General features: G+C 40.3%; 1 protein-coding gene across 2 annotated transcripts in view; it reads left to right on the forward strand.

Annotated features, from left to right (window-relative positions):
• The window catches only part of LOC105007791 (hemicentin-1), an 87,696-nt gene extending 77,802 nt beyond the window's left edge, over positions 1 to 9,894 (forward strand). The window contains exons 28-31 of one of the 2 annotated variants that reach the window (XR_004575910.1): positions 218 to 334; positions 765 to 789; positions 3,953 to 4,060; positions 9,346 to 9,894. Coding sequence is in view for 1 of the 2 variants with exons in the window: in XM_034293058.1 (XP_034148949.1) it covers positions 218 to 334; positions 765 to 789; positions 3,953 to 4,010 (200 nt within the window). In the remaining variant the exon portion in view is untranslated. Of the gene's footprint in view, positions 1 to 217; positions 335 to 764; positions 790 to 3,952; positions 4,415 to 9,345 lie in introns of those variants that run through there. The other variant, XM_034293058.1, reaches the window with a different exon arrangement.
• The last annotated feature ends 6,623 nt before the right edge of the window (positions 9,895 to 16,517 follow it).

Consider the following 16,517-nt stretch of genomic DNA (forward strand, 5'->3'; position numbering starts at 1 on the left):
TAAACAGCAAAAAACATTATATCGAGGGTATAAGCCGGGTGTTCAGCAACAATTTCTCTCCTGAGTGTTTTACACATGTCCACCTGGTGGCCATTCAATTAACCATATTGAACCTAATTGATAGAGCTCTAGCTTATCTTGTTTTATTTTCATTTTGTAAAATTTTGAGTATGCCTTGTGGGAACATAAGTGTGTATAATGAATGTGTGTGTTACAGCTGACCCTCCCTTCAATGCATACCCTGCTGTGATTGGAGCAGCCATTGGAGGGATTCTTGTTGCTACCCTAGCAACCGTTCTTCTGTTCATGTACATAATCCGCAACAACAACAACCGTACGTAGATGTATGAAGTTGTACACACACACACATTTTTGTAGTGCATTTTGGATATACAGGCTAATTTGTAAAGGATTGTAATAGCTGGCAGAAGATTCTTATGTGATAATGAGTTTGGTTTTGCTGAATGGAGTCAATGGAATTTGAGCCTTTAATAATATCCAAGCCAAGTAATAATATCATCAGAAAACTAGAGGTAGGTTTGATAGACAGCTTTAGATGACGATTCACAATATCTTATATTAGTAGTCTGAGAAATCATACTTCAAAAGTCAAAAAGCAATTTACGGGTTTCACTAATGCATGTAAATATGTAAATATTGTGGGGGGCTATACCATGTAGTATGCTGGCCTTTGACCCTAACTAGACAGCAAATAATTACCACATTTAATTTGTCTCTAACCTTAACTTACTGTTTCTTCACAGGACTTCATGACATGCTGTTTAGAATGTAAGTATGGAGTTACGCAAAATAGAGGTGGGAGTGTTTTGCCGGACAGATTGACCAGCAAGAAAGTTTAAGTGGGAAATACACTGATCAGCCATCACATTATGACCACCTGCCTAATATTATGTAGGTCCCCCTTTCGCTGCCAAAACAGCCCTGAACCGTCGTGACATGGACTCCATTAGACCTCTGAAGGTATGCTCTGGTATCTGGCACCAAGACAATAGCAGCCAATCATGTAAATCATCATTTCGTCATTGATTAACTCTGTAATCCAATTACAAATAACATTCTATCAACTTTATAAATTTTATTTCTACAAATAGGCTTTAGCCTGTGTTATTCATTCTTTGAAATGTATTGGCCCTCATTTATCAAAAGTGTGTACACCAAATTTCCAGCGTACACCTGGCGTACACCCAAAACCACGGTGACTTTGAGATTTATCAATATGGACGTTGGCGTACGGCACTCTCAAATCCTACGCCAGCTCAGGAGGTGGTGTACGCACGTTTTGAGTTAGTGCAGAAATGCGCAGAAAAAAAAATCCTAACGCACTGACAAACTAAAAGATATGATATATTATGTCCCACTGTAAAAAAAAAACTTCAGTGTTTAGTTTTGTGCAACATGGACTTCAATGTTTAATTTGTGTGACTTTACCAAAGCATTTGATTTAGTATTTGGTTCAGTAATAAAAGGCTTTTAATGACCAAAATATAATTCAGACTGACAAAATAATAAAAATGACATTCTTCTTCTTTTAAATAATAATAATAATAATAGAAATAATAATAATAACAACATTCTTCTTCTAAATAACAATAAACGTCATTAATAATAAATATCATAAAATAAGACAAATATTACAATTTGTCATGCAATTATTAATGTGAATGAATGGTACTCCACATCACATCATCATCTTTTATTCCGCTTTTTAAACTGCCAAATGAAACAATTTTATTTCTTTCTACCTCCCTGGTGATCGTCTCAATCTCCACGTCAGAGAAGTTTCTCTTTTTTGCCATCTTCTGTGTGTCCATGGAAAAAAAGCTGTGATCGTCCGTGCATTACCTTCCACGTCGTGCACATATCCCTCGATCCAGTTGCTGTATCCATTCAGCAAAAAAGCCCGGGGAATCATGCAGTCCTTATTGGCCCATTTTTCGACATAGTCCACTGTTATTTCGGGAAGACATGAAAGATTTGATGTCCACACAGGTATCGCCATGATGACCCGCTGCTGCGCTCTGTCAATGAACTTTCGGTTTAGAGTGTACCCCCTAGCCTCGTTTTGGATTTCAAGATGGAGGCGCGGTGAATAAGGTCAATGGGCACCCTGACTGGTCTGCGGCTACGCAGCCCCATACGCAACAAACTGCGATGCGGACAGAGGATAGAATGTTCACTTGCTGCCTAATATATTCCAAACCCTGACAGGTGCCATGATAACGAGATTATCAGTGTTATTCACTTCACCGGTCAGTGGTCATAATGTTATGGCAGATTGGTGTATATAATGCATTTCTACCATACTACTAGCATAAATACTTGCCTAAATGATAAGAGAATATTTGCAGTTAACCCTAATGTTTTTAGATAATGTTTCAAATCCACCTGTTGTAAAGTAAAAGTATTTTATTTGAAAAATGCGCTGAATAACATAGCATCATTCTGAACAATGAAATTATTGTGATATGGTACGTGACATCTATGCATTAGGCATTAAGAAAGACACAATCAAAAATATTAGCAAAAATATACATACCAATGAAAACTGGCACCAGTGTAGACATGGGGAATATGGACATAATGTAATATATAATAAATGTAAGTGTAGTAGTGTGAATGGGTACATGAAAACATGCTGATGTACATTGAAGTGTGAATGTGATCAATAGATCAATGTTACAGGTTGAGAATTGTTATGACCAGGGGGAACAAACTCTGGTAGTCCGTGCCCTGATGCTCCAGTAATGTTTTCCAGATGGAAGCAGTGTGAACAGACCATAGCCTGGGTGGCTGTAGTCTTTTATGCGTTTTCCTAAGGTATTGTGTGTGGTAGATGCCTTGCACGGAAGATAGATTGGCAGCCGATGATGCTCTCTGGTGATTTCATCACCCTCTGGAGGGACTAGCGATCAGCAGCAGAGCAGCTGCCGTACCAGGCAGTAATGTAGCCTGAGAGAATGCTCTCAGTGGTGTACCTGTAAAAGTTGGAAGTAAAGGAGCTTTTGAGCAGTTTTAATTGAGACGTCCTGCCTGCTTACCAGGTGAGGTCATCTTTGATGAACATACCAAGGAACTTGAAGTCAGAGACTCTTTCCACTTCAGCTCCATCGATGTGTATGGGGCATTATCCCCCCTCTTCCACTTCCTGATGTCCACAATCATCTCCATTGCCTTGCAGACGTTAAGAGAGAGGTTGTTGTCATGGCACCATGTTGCCAAGTTGCCTAACTCTTCTCTGTTTTCATGCTCATCATTGTTGGAGATGAGACTCAGGATGGTGGTGTTGTCCGTAAACTTAAGGATGACGTTGGAACTGTGTGTGGCCACACAGTCCTGCATAAACAGGAAGTACAGGAGGGGACTGAATATGCATCCCTGAGGGGTATAACCTCAAGAGAATTCTGTTACTCAGCCTCAGACATGGTTATAAAGGCTAACTCTTATTGTAGCAGAACCTCAAGAGAATTCTGTAACAGCCTCAGATATATGGTTATAAAGGCTAACTCCGGTTGGAGCATAACCTCGAGAGAATTGTTACTCAGCCTCAGACATGGCTATAAAGGCTAACTCCTGTTGTAGCATAACCTCAAAAGACTTCTATTACCCAGCCAAATCCTCAGACATAAACTTATTCATAACCTTATTAGTTCATTATCTGAAAGCTGCTTTCGGATGCTTTACTAACAGTGAGGAACTTGGTGAAGCACTGTCTTTCTTACCTTCTATTTATGTAGATATAAAAAAAAAATCACACCTTACCGTGTGTGTGTGGGTAAGTATATATGTAACAGGTGTGGAATGGCTGGTAAGTTAGTACTGCTTTGGCTCTGGTAGCATTTCAGTTTGTTGTAGGGTTAGGGTTAGGGTTGTTATTGCGTCGCTATTACATGTACGTACATATACAATGTATGTATGTAATTTGTGTTTGTAGGCAACACAGCCAGTCCAGGGAGAATATTAACTTCCCTGATGATGAGGTGATTGGATGAGCAGATGGAGAAGGAGGAGCCACAGAACATAGTCCATCCCTCCTGTCCAGGTACCCCAAGTTCATATTAACATAGTTGCTCCCTCCGGTCCAGGTAATATAAAGTCTTATTAATATAGTCACTCTGTCCAATCCAGGTACTCTAAATTTTAATTAATATAGCCAATTTGTTCAGTCCAGGTACTGTAAAGTCTAATTAATATTGTCAGTATTTCACAGGGACGGTAAGCGCATTGTTGAAGAAGCTTTTAATATAAACAAAAGGGAAAAACAAAACTGAGTGCTGTGCACTACATGTATGAAATGGACTGAACACAGAAACATGGAACGCCACAGTAACGACATACAACACAATGACCAACCAGGACAGGGAGAAAATGCCAGAACTAAATTCAGAGACTAACAAGGAGAACAGAAACAGGTGGAGGCTAAACACAGGTGAAAGGAATAAACTGATTAATTAAAACGAGAACAGGAAAGACCAAACAAGGACATGACAAACCAAGGACACACAGGAAACAGAGCGGAATGGTCCCGTCCGGCTGGAACGTCACAAATATAGTCGTTCTGTCCATTCCAAGTACTGTAAAGTCTAATTAATATAGCTGCTCCGTCCAGTCCAGGTACTGTAAAGTCTAATTACTATACCCGCCCTGTCCTGTCCAGGTACTATAAAGATGAATTAATATACCTGCTCCATCCAATCCAGGTACTATAAAGTCTAATTAATATACCCGCTCATTCCAATCCAGGTACTGTAAAGTCTTATTAATATAGTCGCTCCGTCCAATCCAGGTACTCTAAATTCTAATTAATATAGACAATTCGCCCAGTCCAGGTACTGTAAATTCTAATTAATATAGCAGATTTGTTCAGTCCAGGTACTGTAAAGTCAAATTAATATACCTGCTCCATCCCGTCCAAATACTGTAAAGTCTAATTAATATACCTTCTCCATCCAGTCCAAGTACTGTAAAGTCTAATTCATATACCTGCTCCATCCAGTCCAAGTACTGTAAAGTCTAATTCATATACCTGCTCCATCCAGTCCAAGTACTGTAAAGTCTAATTAATATACCTGCTCCATCCAGTCCAAGTACTGTAAAGTCTAATTAATATACCTGCTCCATCCAGTCCAGGTACTGTAAAGTCTTATTAATATAGTCGCTCTGTCCAATTCAGGTACTGTAAAGTCTAATAAATATAGCTGAATGGTCCAGTCCAGGAACTGTCCAGGAACATATTAAAGGCATATTATGTATATAGCAATCAGTCTTTATGCTGGTTTTGAGTAAAAACTATGTCTACTCTCACACTAACACCTTAATCAACAATGAAAGACACCAATGGGTCACCTTATTCAACCAAAAATGTTATGCATGTTGAAGAAAGCCATATGAGAGCATGTGCCCCTGGAATACCCATCTTCCAAGTGCTATTATTTTTGGCTAGTCCTTCTCTTCTGTAATAAATGTCTGCTATTCTTTGCGGGAGATGCACACAACCCAACTCATCCACTCCCTCAGTTAACAGGGGTTAAAGAAATTATCTAAAGTTCCCTTTCATTCAGTCACTTGGTAAAACACTAATGGGTAAAATCCAATCATTCTAGAAATTGGATAAACAAATCCTTAAATAAGAAAATTAACCAGGCAAGCCTAGTTCCGCCGGCCCGTGATTAAAAGGGATGAGTGTTATTGCCCAGGTTGGATTCGATCCGCGGTTTACTATGTGACGTACTGTCTTTAACCACTACACTATTTAACACTAGAACCACCAGGCCTTCTTTACCCCCTGTAACCGCCAAAGTCAAACGCTGTTTATCGTCATTAGCATACGAATGTAAGAAATGAAAATTCCTCAGGTAAAAGAAGAGACATTATCAACTAGTTTGCGACAGTCAAAGGATATGCACATGAAAAGTATACTTAGGCCTAAAGCACAGTTGCTTGATAAACACAATACATTTCAAAGAATGAATAACACATAGGCTATGGCCTATTTGTAGAAATAAGTTGATACATTTAATTTGATCTAAATCATGCTCTCTTCCAGACTTTTATCTCGCAGTGGCATTTGGGGTCGCAGTTGGTTCATTTCTTGGTTCATAACCCTAACGTTTTTGCGAGGAGGCTCAGGCATTGGTGGTGATGTTTCAATATCTGAATCAGATGAAGACCAGACATCCGACTTGTCCATTTCGGGATCTATTTCTGATCCTTTATCTGACTTCATCTAAATCTTGCAGCATCTGCAACACTGTCAGGGCGTCAAATCATCGGGTTCAGTTTGCCCTTGTCAACTAAACGCTGTAAATAGTGTCTGAGTTGTGTCTGACTACTTCACCAAGTTCAGATTATATACAATTTCTACCCTCATCATCACACTTCAGTCACATGCATAGGTGTGTCTGTGTTGATGAGGGAGTTGTCGCCCATTCATCCATTGACGTCATTGCTATTCCCTTGCTATTCATTAGATTAGACTAGGTTCCTGAGGTAGACATGTAACAACTCAAAAAGAATGTAAACAACATGTATGCAATTTCTAAATTTTCCGTAAAATAAGCAGAGAAAAATGAAAGAGAGACGATATGATGTGTGTGCGATTAAGTTTCTCTTTTTCTCCTAAAATAAAAACAGTTACTGGTAATAGAGTGGATATAAGAAGTCTATACACCCCTGTGAAAATGTCAGGTTTTTTTATGTAAAAGAATGAGACGAAGATATATCATGTCAGAACTTTTTCCAATTTTAATGTGACCTATAATGTGAAAAATTCTATTGAAAAACAAACTAAAATCTTCAAGGCTTAAAAATGAAAAATAAAAACCTGATGTCGGGTATTCAGCGAGGGGTGATTAGTACCTGGGTAACATTTGCATACCAACGCTAAGTGGTGGGGGCTGTTGGCGGATTAAGTAAGAAAACAGGGTAAATAAAACAGGTAAATCGTCTCTAAATCGTTTTAGAATTCCGACAATGGAACAATGTAAGATACACTCACCTAAAGGATTATTAGGAACACCATACTAATACTGTGTTTGACCCCCGTTCGCCTTCAGAACTGCCTTAATTCTACGGGGCATTGATTTAACAAGGTGCTGAAAGCATTCTTTAGAAATGTTGGCCCATATTGATAGGATAACATCTTGCAGTTGATGGAGATTTGTGGGATGCACATCCAGGGCACGAAGCTCCCGTTCCACCACATCCCAAAGATGCTCTATTGGGTTGAGATCTGGTGACTGTGGGGGCCATTTTAGGACAGTGAACTCATTGTCATGTTCAAGAAACCAATTTGAAATGATTCGAGCTTTGTGACATGGCGCATTATCCTGCTGGAAGTAGCCATCAGAGGATGGGTACATGGTGGTCATAAAGGGATGGACACGGTCAGAAACAATGCTCAGGTAGGCCGTAGCATTTAAACGATTCCCAATTGGCACTAAGGGGCCTAAAGTGTGTCAAGAAAACATCCCCCACACCATTACACCACCACCACCAGCCTGCACAGTGGTAACAAGGCATGATGGATTCATGTTCTCATTCTGTTTACGCCAAATTCTGACTCTACCATCTGAATGTCTCAACAGAAATCAAGACTCATCAGACCAGGCAACATTCTTCCAGTCTTCAACTGTCCAATTTTGGTGAGCTTGTGCAAATTGTAGCCTCTTTTTTGCCTATTTGAAGTGGAGATGAGTAGGACCCGGTGGGGTCTTCTGCTGTTGTAGCCCATCCGCCTCAAGGTTGTGCGTGTGGTGGCTTCACAAATGCTTTTCTGCATACCTCGGTTGTAACAAGTGGTTATTTCAGTCAAAGTCGCTCTTCTATCAGCTTGAATCAGTCGGCCCATTCTCCTCTGACCTCTAGCATCAACAAGGCATTTTGGCCCACAGGACTGCCGCATACTGGATGTTTTTCCCTTTTCACACCATTCTTTGTAAACCCTAGAAATGGTTGTGCGTGAAAATCCCAGTAACTGAGCAGATTGTGAAATACTCAGACCGGCCCGTCTGGCACCAACAACCATGCCACGCTCAAAATTGCTTAAATCACCTTTCTTTCCCATTCTGACATTCAGTTTGGAGTTCAGGAGATTGTCTTGACCAGGACCACACCCTTAAATGCATTGAAGCAACTGCCATTGGTTGGTTGATTAGATAATTGCATAAATGAGAAATTGTTCCTAATAATCCTTTAGGTGAGTGTATATTTCAAAACTGATGTTGGCTATGCCGATAGCAGGGGGTTCTACGCTAGTTATCAATATTGTTGCCACAGCTGTATACCCAGTTATATTGAGATATATTAAGAACCATTGTTATTTTTCAGATGAGTTTGTTCAAATATTTTAAACCATTGCAGCAAAAGAGAACGAGGGAGCAGAGTGTCAGGTAACTAGCTAAACTGATGACAGTCTGAATTTAATGATGTGTTTACTTGAACCTGAATAGCCTCATTAGCATCTGTAGCATCATTAAAAGTTTATGCTTAGTTTTTTATAAGAAATGTTTGAATTACTTTACTAGACAGGGAAAGGACAGTCTTGAGAGGGAAGAACATAGTTTGCAATCTCTATCAGGGGGTTAATGGGGTTCTTTAACTTCTAAAACCCCCATGGAATCCTTTTTCAATATTTCTTTGGCCAATAAATGTTTTCTAATACTTAAAAAAAAAATTTTTTGTTATTTAAATGTAGCTGTCAATATATGCAATCAATACTAAACCATTGTAATATTGTGAAAAAAGATCCATACATAAGTATTAGAACATTTAAAAGCAGTTTAAACATCTCTGCCTGCCCCCCCGGCTCAACAACATTCCCCCCACAGCAAGAACATCTTTAAGAGAAAACACTGCTACATTCAACACGTTAAATTAGAAAGAGTTTACTATAGATGGTTCGCTAAAATCTATACAACATCTATAATGAAAACAATGACTCCAATCACTCCATGGCTGGTTTGTTTCTTTAGAAAACAATGACAGTCGGATAGCTGACCACTACGTTATGTGAACTATGCTATGTCAATTGAAATAGAGACCAATATGGTCCTTGTTGATGCACTTTGTCCATTGCAATATAACCGTCAACTGTTTTACTTTAGGCTTAATACAATGTAGCTACTGAAGCATGTAGCCAGCAATGTTTTAGTCTATCCTTAACAAAACCTAATGCCTACTTTGAATCATTCAGTTTGCTATTACTTTTCCTTCTAGAGGTAAACATCAATGTTGTTTTTTTACTGAAAAATGCAAACATATGAAGTGTTATGTCCCCTGGATTTGTATATGTTTGCCCCATGTTTCTCTCTGTCACTCCTTATACAGGTCTTCCTTGTTCCTGTTGTGATTGGTTCCTTCCCCAGTCCATCATCATTTGTTCCTGTCAAGCAATGGTCCAATCAGTGTCCACAATTACATGCACCAGATCCTGTTATTGATGGCCAATCACACCACACATCCCTTAGTTTAAAATCCAAATGTTGTCACTTTCTGGGTCTTGTTTTGCTATTGTTGTTAGGGTTGACATTTCTTCTGACGTGTCAGTGAACTTTGGAACCTTTAAGATATTGAGACACTTACAAACATTCAGACATTTTGACATTCGAACATTTAGACATTCAGATATTTACACACTTAGTAATTTAGTAGAGAGGGAGAGATCGTCCTGTGTTTTGTGTAATACATGTTGTCTCTGTGTTAATGTCACCGCATTGTGTTTATTGGTGCCTTAACACTAGAACCACCAGGACTTTCAGACCCCCAGTATACGCCAGAGTCAAACGCCATTTGTCGTCATTAGCATTTGAATCCCTATTAGCATGAACATTCTCCTCCGCAGCATCACCATCCTGCCAGAGCATCAGTTCATCTACTGGGTCATCAAACTATAGTCTAAAAAATAATGATTTTCTGAATTTGTTTGTTTAAAATGGTTAAAGAATTTGAAGAATACAAGAATGTGTTTGTATTAACCCTTTGTCGCGTACGATCACACCAGTGTGATCAGGCTAGAGTGATCCCTGAAGCATACGATCACACCAGTGTGATCAGGCTAGAGTGGTCCCTGAAGCGTACGATCACACCAGTGTGATTAGAATGTATTGTTCAGAACGCATCATTAGAATGCCTAGGTACGAGTGATGTAACAATGGCTGGTCAGACCGCGCTGTTATTTACTCACATTTAGCTCAAACAGTGTTTATAACTTTATTTCCTGATTGTAATTGTAATTTAAGACCACACTATGATATTAACCAGGAAGCAATCATTAAAAAAGGGTTACTAATTTTCGCTGCACTGAATTACAGGTCACATTTTGTTAGCTAGTGGTTAGCTGAGGTTTGCTAGCTAGCTACAGTTACACATCAATCAGCTTTTGCAGCTCTTTGAATTAGAGTCCAAGAGAGAAGCTTGCAATGCAATGTATGTAGTGTTCCTTACCTGGCAAAGTGACCGTTCATGTCAACCGTCTGTGGGGTTAATCCCGTCAGTTTATTTTGGTAGGGTTCACACACAATAGCTCAACTGGCAGATCTAGTAGCGAACCGATGGCGCAAACTAAAAAAGTATTACAGCACTATTTTTGTTGAGAAAAAAGCTCAACTTAACCTTCAAAAATCTACACTTTCACTGATTGCATTTGTCCATTACCAAATGCAAGAATCGGAATTCATAATTTTTTGAGAGATTAATAATTATGTAAATAAATGATTTACACACCATCTATTGCCTGATAGATTGCCTATGTTTTATTGATACAATAAGTGAACCGTTTCAGTATCTTTTGCGCTGCAATCTTTAGAAAAAGATTGGTTAACAATTATTCAATATAAATTTTTAACAGTCACTACTGGTAGAGGTTTGCTAATATAATTGAAATAAAAAATGTGATGCATACCTAGTAAGCAGCGTGGTGTTTCTATAAATTCTGGAACTCTGAGTAAGTGCTGAACTCATGCTCAGAAAAACTCACGCTGGGGGGGCTGTTAATGCATATTTGAAAATCATGTGTGAAAGGTTAAATGAGTTATCATACGGGGGGAAATTATTAAGAATACGAAGAATGATTATACCTAGGAAAACAGGCTATAGTAGTTTTATTTGCTTATTGGGCCCTACAAATGTACAAAATACTAACCACACCACACAGGATGATTTATAGTAGCCTACACGGTGCCTCCCATGATCACAGGATGATGTACAGTAGCCTACATTGTGCCTCCCATGATCACAGGATGATGTACAGTAGCCTACATTGTGCCTCCCATGATCACAGGATGATGTACAGTAGCCTACATTGTGCCTCCCATGATCACAGGATGATGTACAGTAGCCTACATTGTGCCTCCCATGATCACAGGATGATGTACAGTAGCCTACATTGTGCCTCCCATGATCACAGGATGATGTACAGTAGCCTACATTGTGCCTCCCATGATCACAGGATGATGTACAGTAGCCTACATTGTGCCTCCCATGATCACAGGATGATTTACAGTAGCCTACATGGTGCCTCCCATGATCACAGGATGATTTACAGTTGCCTACACGATGCCTCCCATGATCACGCCTTCCTCAGGGGACACTCGTCCACATCGCTCCCTGTCGCTGGCCTATAAGTCACAACCATCCATTCTTCTGGCTTCAAGCACTGCATTCACGGAACACCCAGGACTCTCCAGTATTAGGCAAACCTGATCCTCATCACATCACCCCAGACTTCCCATCATTACACATACAAGATCCTAACTATTTTAGCCTATAACTGCCCTTGTGTTTGTCACAGTCTTTGTGGAGTTTTGTCTGCTAGTTGTCCGCATGAGTAGTAAATGTAAGTTATAATGGTGATTTATGACCTTTGAGGGCGGGACTTCCAGATTGATGTGACAGGTGTGCTGGACATCCGGTTTATAGGGTGGGACTGCTGGTGTGACATATGGACTTCCTGTATGACGTGTGTTAGGGTGGGACTTCAGGAGTGACGTATGCATGTCCGTGACTTTGTAATTTATGGTTACATTGATGTGTCCGTGTTTGATGTTTTACAACGTGTGATGAGCAAACCAGACTAGTGTTATAACAGGTGGGTTCTGTTTGATGAGTAACAAATTATCTTAGGGTTCCAGAGTGTTAAATTCCCGGGCAATAAATAAGTGTTGTGTCAGCGGCATGATTATTGGGGTTCAACAAAAGGGTGACAGTGTCCAGCAACTTTATAAAATTGTTGAGTAATGAGGCTGTGGATGTAGATTTTATTTCTAAATTGTTTACAGATTTTCTAATCAGCAGAAATCTGAATGTTTGTGTAACTTTTCTGAACTTCTTAGATGATGTGTAATTTTGAAAACTCAAATAAAATGATGTTGAACATATTACTTGTCATTATTGCCCGACTGCTCTATGATGTCTGAACAGGTTATGACAAATATTTTCTAAACCCTGGTGCTTATGTGGGTAGAGAGGGATTGAAAAGTGCATACTTGGAATAAATCGTGGAGATCCTCAAAAGCATAATTTTCAAAGAAATAGAGTTATTGTTCATGATATAAATTCACAATTTCAGCTGGATGTGGTTGACATTAGTGCTTACAGTATGGAAAACGATAATTTGAAATTTATTTTAACATGCATACAGTAGATGTATTAAACAAATACGCATGGATTGGAAGGAGTTTTTTTATTCACTTTTTGAAATGTTAATGAAGAAGTACAACATAAAACATTTTGCTACAGGAAATGATGTCAAAGCGAGAATCGTTGAGAGATTTAATAAATAAATTAAATCACAAATATTGAGGTATCTCACAGCTGCCAACACTCATCGCTATGTTGAGGTTATTCAAGATTTAGTTCATGGATACAACCATAGCTACCATCGGTCTATTAAGATGAAGCCTGCTGACGTTTGTGTAGAAAATGTTAGGTTAGTTCTCAAGAACTTGTATGGCACAACATTAACAAGAAATGGTAATTAAAGCTACAAGGTTGGGGATACTGTGAGACTCTCAAAGCTTAGAGGAAGCGTTTACAGAAGGCTATGAAAAAGGGTACACAGATGAATATTTTATAATAACAGAATGAATTTCATGGGTACCTCCTGTTTATAGAATAAAATATTAAGATTGTGATGTGATAGTTGTGACCTTTTATGAACGAATAGGGGACCAGAGGGAGGCCATTTGATATGTCTCCTGTAGCCAGGAGAGAGTACTCCTCTATGGGGTAAATGCATGGCTGCTTGTCAGTGGAGGGTCAGCAGGCCCTTGGCTAGGATGGACTCGGCATGCCTGAAGGAGGCCCCGGGGTAACTGTCAGTCTGAACCTCCTGGTGTGTAAAAGGAGGTATCCTGGACAGGTTGGAGTCTCCCATGATGACAATCTTCCGCATGTGATGAAACCTCCAGTCTTTCATTTTGTTTAGAGTGTTCAAATGTCTAAATGGCCTCCGGGTTGCTGGGGGGAGATGACAGTAGGCTTACTGAAGGAAAGTCTGGTTTGGGCTGTTGGCATGTTCTGGGGTGGTGTAGGGGGTATAGAGGGGTCAGAGTTCATCTCCACATGTGGCAGGTCTGCTGCTGTAAGTGGTCTTCAGGGGAGGAGGGAGCTGTAGCTGGTACCAAAGGGACAGGCCGTGCCTCGTCTTCCTCTGAGTCTTCATCAGAGGCTTGAATTGTGAGCTCCCACGTAATTACACAGGGATCCTGAAGAGGAAGGGTCGCCGTGTTGTCCCTCCTAGCTTTGTCAGTTGTCCTCTGCTCCTTGGGTGCCTGCAGAAGAGACAGGATAGGAGTAGATAGGGTGGGGAGAGAGATGATGGGGAGAATCGTGGAAGAAAGAGGGGGAAGAGGAGAGGAGTGGGATGGCAGAGGGGAGCCGTCTTCTCGTAGGCGGTTCTGGTGCCCCACAGGTGATTCTGCTGACAGGTCTATGTGTTCTCTTTCTTACCTTTTGTAGCTGACAACACTAACGTAAATGCATGCTGAGTAATCACCCATAGTAGAACCTATGAAGAAAATACTCAGGGCCAATGCTATGCTGAATAATGACAGAAAAAATGTCAATATCTAAGTTCATGAATGTAAATACCAATGAGTTGTCATTAGACAAAAATAATTTTTAATTTTAAATAAATGCTGTTTCATTGTTTATGAATTAGACTATGCTTGTATCAAATAATATCTTTAAAATACTTTGATACAGTTTTGCAATGCAGCATGGCAAATGACACACAGGCGACACATTCTCACAGAATATCTGTTTCAGTTTTGGTGTTACTTATGTATTCACATAAGGTCTAGAGATTTTTGCAATTACCCATACGTTTGCATACAGGTAAAGTTTTTCTGAAAATTTGATAATTGTTTAGGAATCCAATAGTGAAATAAAATGATATTTTAACTAGCCCTTAACTCCAAGACGATTTTTGAAAGGGAAAGCCTAAAAATAAAATCATAGCGTAAAGCATGTTAAATTCTCAGGAATGTATCTAATGGTATAGTTGACACAGTCACAATAGCCAAGTGTATGCGCAGCAATTCATGAATATTGTCCATTTGGATTTGTTATTATTAAAATATGATATTACTACAACACTGTTTTTAATCACTTAAGCTCCAGGGATTTTTGGGTTATAGTAAATACTTGTTTTTGTGCCATGATTGAGATTATGATTAACACAACCTAGAATACAAAATATACCAATTCAAAAATCCCATCTCCTCACTGAAAGTATGTCATGGTTGCGAGTATGAGTAGCACATCTCGAAATATAACGTTAAGATTACCAAGTGTTTTATGTTTTCAGCTTCCCTTGTTTTGTTTGTAAAATTGAAGTGCAAAATATTTAGAATAATTCCCTGAAAAATACCATACCATACCATCTTCTTCCGCTCATCCGGGGCCGGGTCGCAGGGGCAGCAGTCTAAGCAGGTATGCCCAGACTTCCATCTCCCAGTCCCTTGCAATGTGGACCTTTAGTTCCAAAGATAATGAAAGTAGAAAGACAGCCAATCACAAGCCAGATATTCAAATGAGTGTCAAAGAAATGAAGGTTAAAAAGCGTTGTTTTTAAAATGAATTTACTGGGCAATTGCAATTGTCCCGGTCCTCTGGTCCCTATGTGATAAAATGTAACCCTAACCCTAATAAGTATGTGAGAGGGAAGAGTGGGTGAAAAACCATCACTGAAAGTAATAATAGAAATTGTGTCTCCGAAGTTGTGGTGGAGGGGGTGGGAGTGGGGGGCTGAAAAATTAGGGTTAGGGTTAGGAGAAGGTAAGTTGGGTGGCGCTGCCGAAGGCAGCGTCCACAATGCGTTAGGGTTAGGGTTAGGGTTAGGGTTAGGGTTAGGGTTAGGGTTAGGGTTAGGGTTAGGGTTAGGTATAAGGATAAAAACGACTTTGACCCTCAAGAGTTTGACTCTCATTTGCATATCTGGCTTGTGATTGGCTGTGCTTCAACTTGGACTATCTTAGGAACTACAGGTGCGATTAGCACGGGCCTGGTGTTGGATTCACAATTTTCACAGCAAACACACACACACACACACACACACACACACACACACACACACACACACACACACACACACACACACACACACACACACACACACACAAAAGAGGGAGGATCATGCCCTGGTTCTCTATACAGGCTACACAGTATATTTATGTAGCACAATTCTCACCTGGGTACTGGATGATAGGGTTAGCCCTGGCTCTAGTTTCTCTATGCAGGCAGGCTGGCAGGCTGGCAGGCAGGCAGGGAGGAGGCCCAGGCAGGGAGGAGGCCCAGGCAGGGAGGAGGCCCAGGCAGGGAGGAGGCCCAGGCAGGGAGGAGGCCCAGGCAGGGAGGAGGCCCAGGCAGGGAGGAGGCCCAGGCAGGGAGGAGGCCCAGGCAGGGAGGAGGCCCAGGCAGGGAGGAGGCCCAGGCAGGGAGGAGGCCCAGGCAGGCAGGCAGGCCAGATCAATGGTTCAGTGGTCTTGTAATTTTTTCCCCCCCGGAGCTGTACCCGCAGCGTTACCTAAGAAAATAAAACAAGTAGCACACGTCTTTAGTAGCCAGCTGGCTAGCGCGGCCTACTTGCTAACGGGTTAGCGAAAGCCATAGGTAACCTATAGGAGCTGGCTAAATAGCAAGCTACTTACTAACGGGATTTATTCTACCATCTATTATTACCACCATCAGAGATGTTGTCCCATTTTGATGGAATTAATGTATACATACTTGAGAAAATAAAACAAGTAGCACTCACGTCTTTAGTAGCCAGCTGGCTAGCGCGGCCTACTTGCTAACGGGTTAGCGAAAGCCATAGGTAACCTATAGTATCTGGCTAAATAGCAAGCTACTCGCGCTAGCTTGTTAGCGGCGCAAACGATAGGTAAACGAATGAAATAATGAATCAACTACATACCACAAGTCTCCCTCTTTCGCTGGGTTATAATAGGATACACTAAACAGGTGTTTTAAGCAGGTGTATTGAACGAAAGCTTACCTGA

This window comes from Esox lucius, chromosome 7 (assembly GCF_011004845.1).
Source record: "Esox lucius isolate fEsoLuc1 chromosome 7, fEsoLuc1.pri, whole genome shotgun sequence".
Lineage (NCBI taxonomy): Eukaryota > Metazoa > Chordata > Actinopteri > Esociformes > Esocidae > Esox > Esox lucius.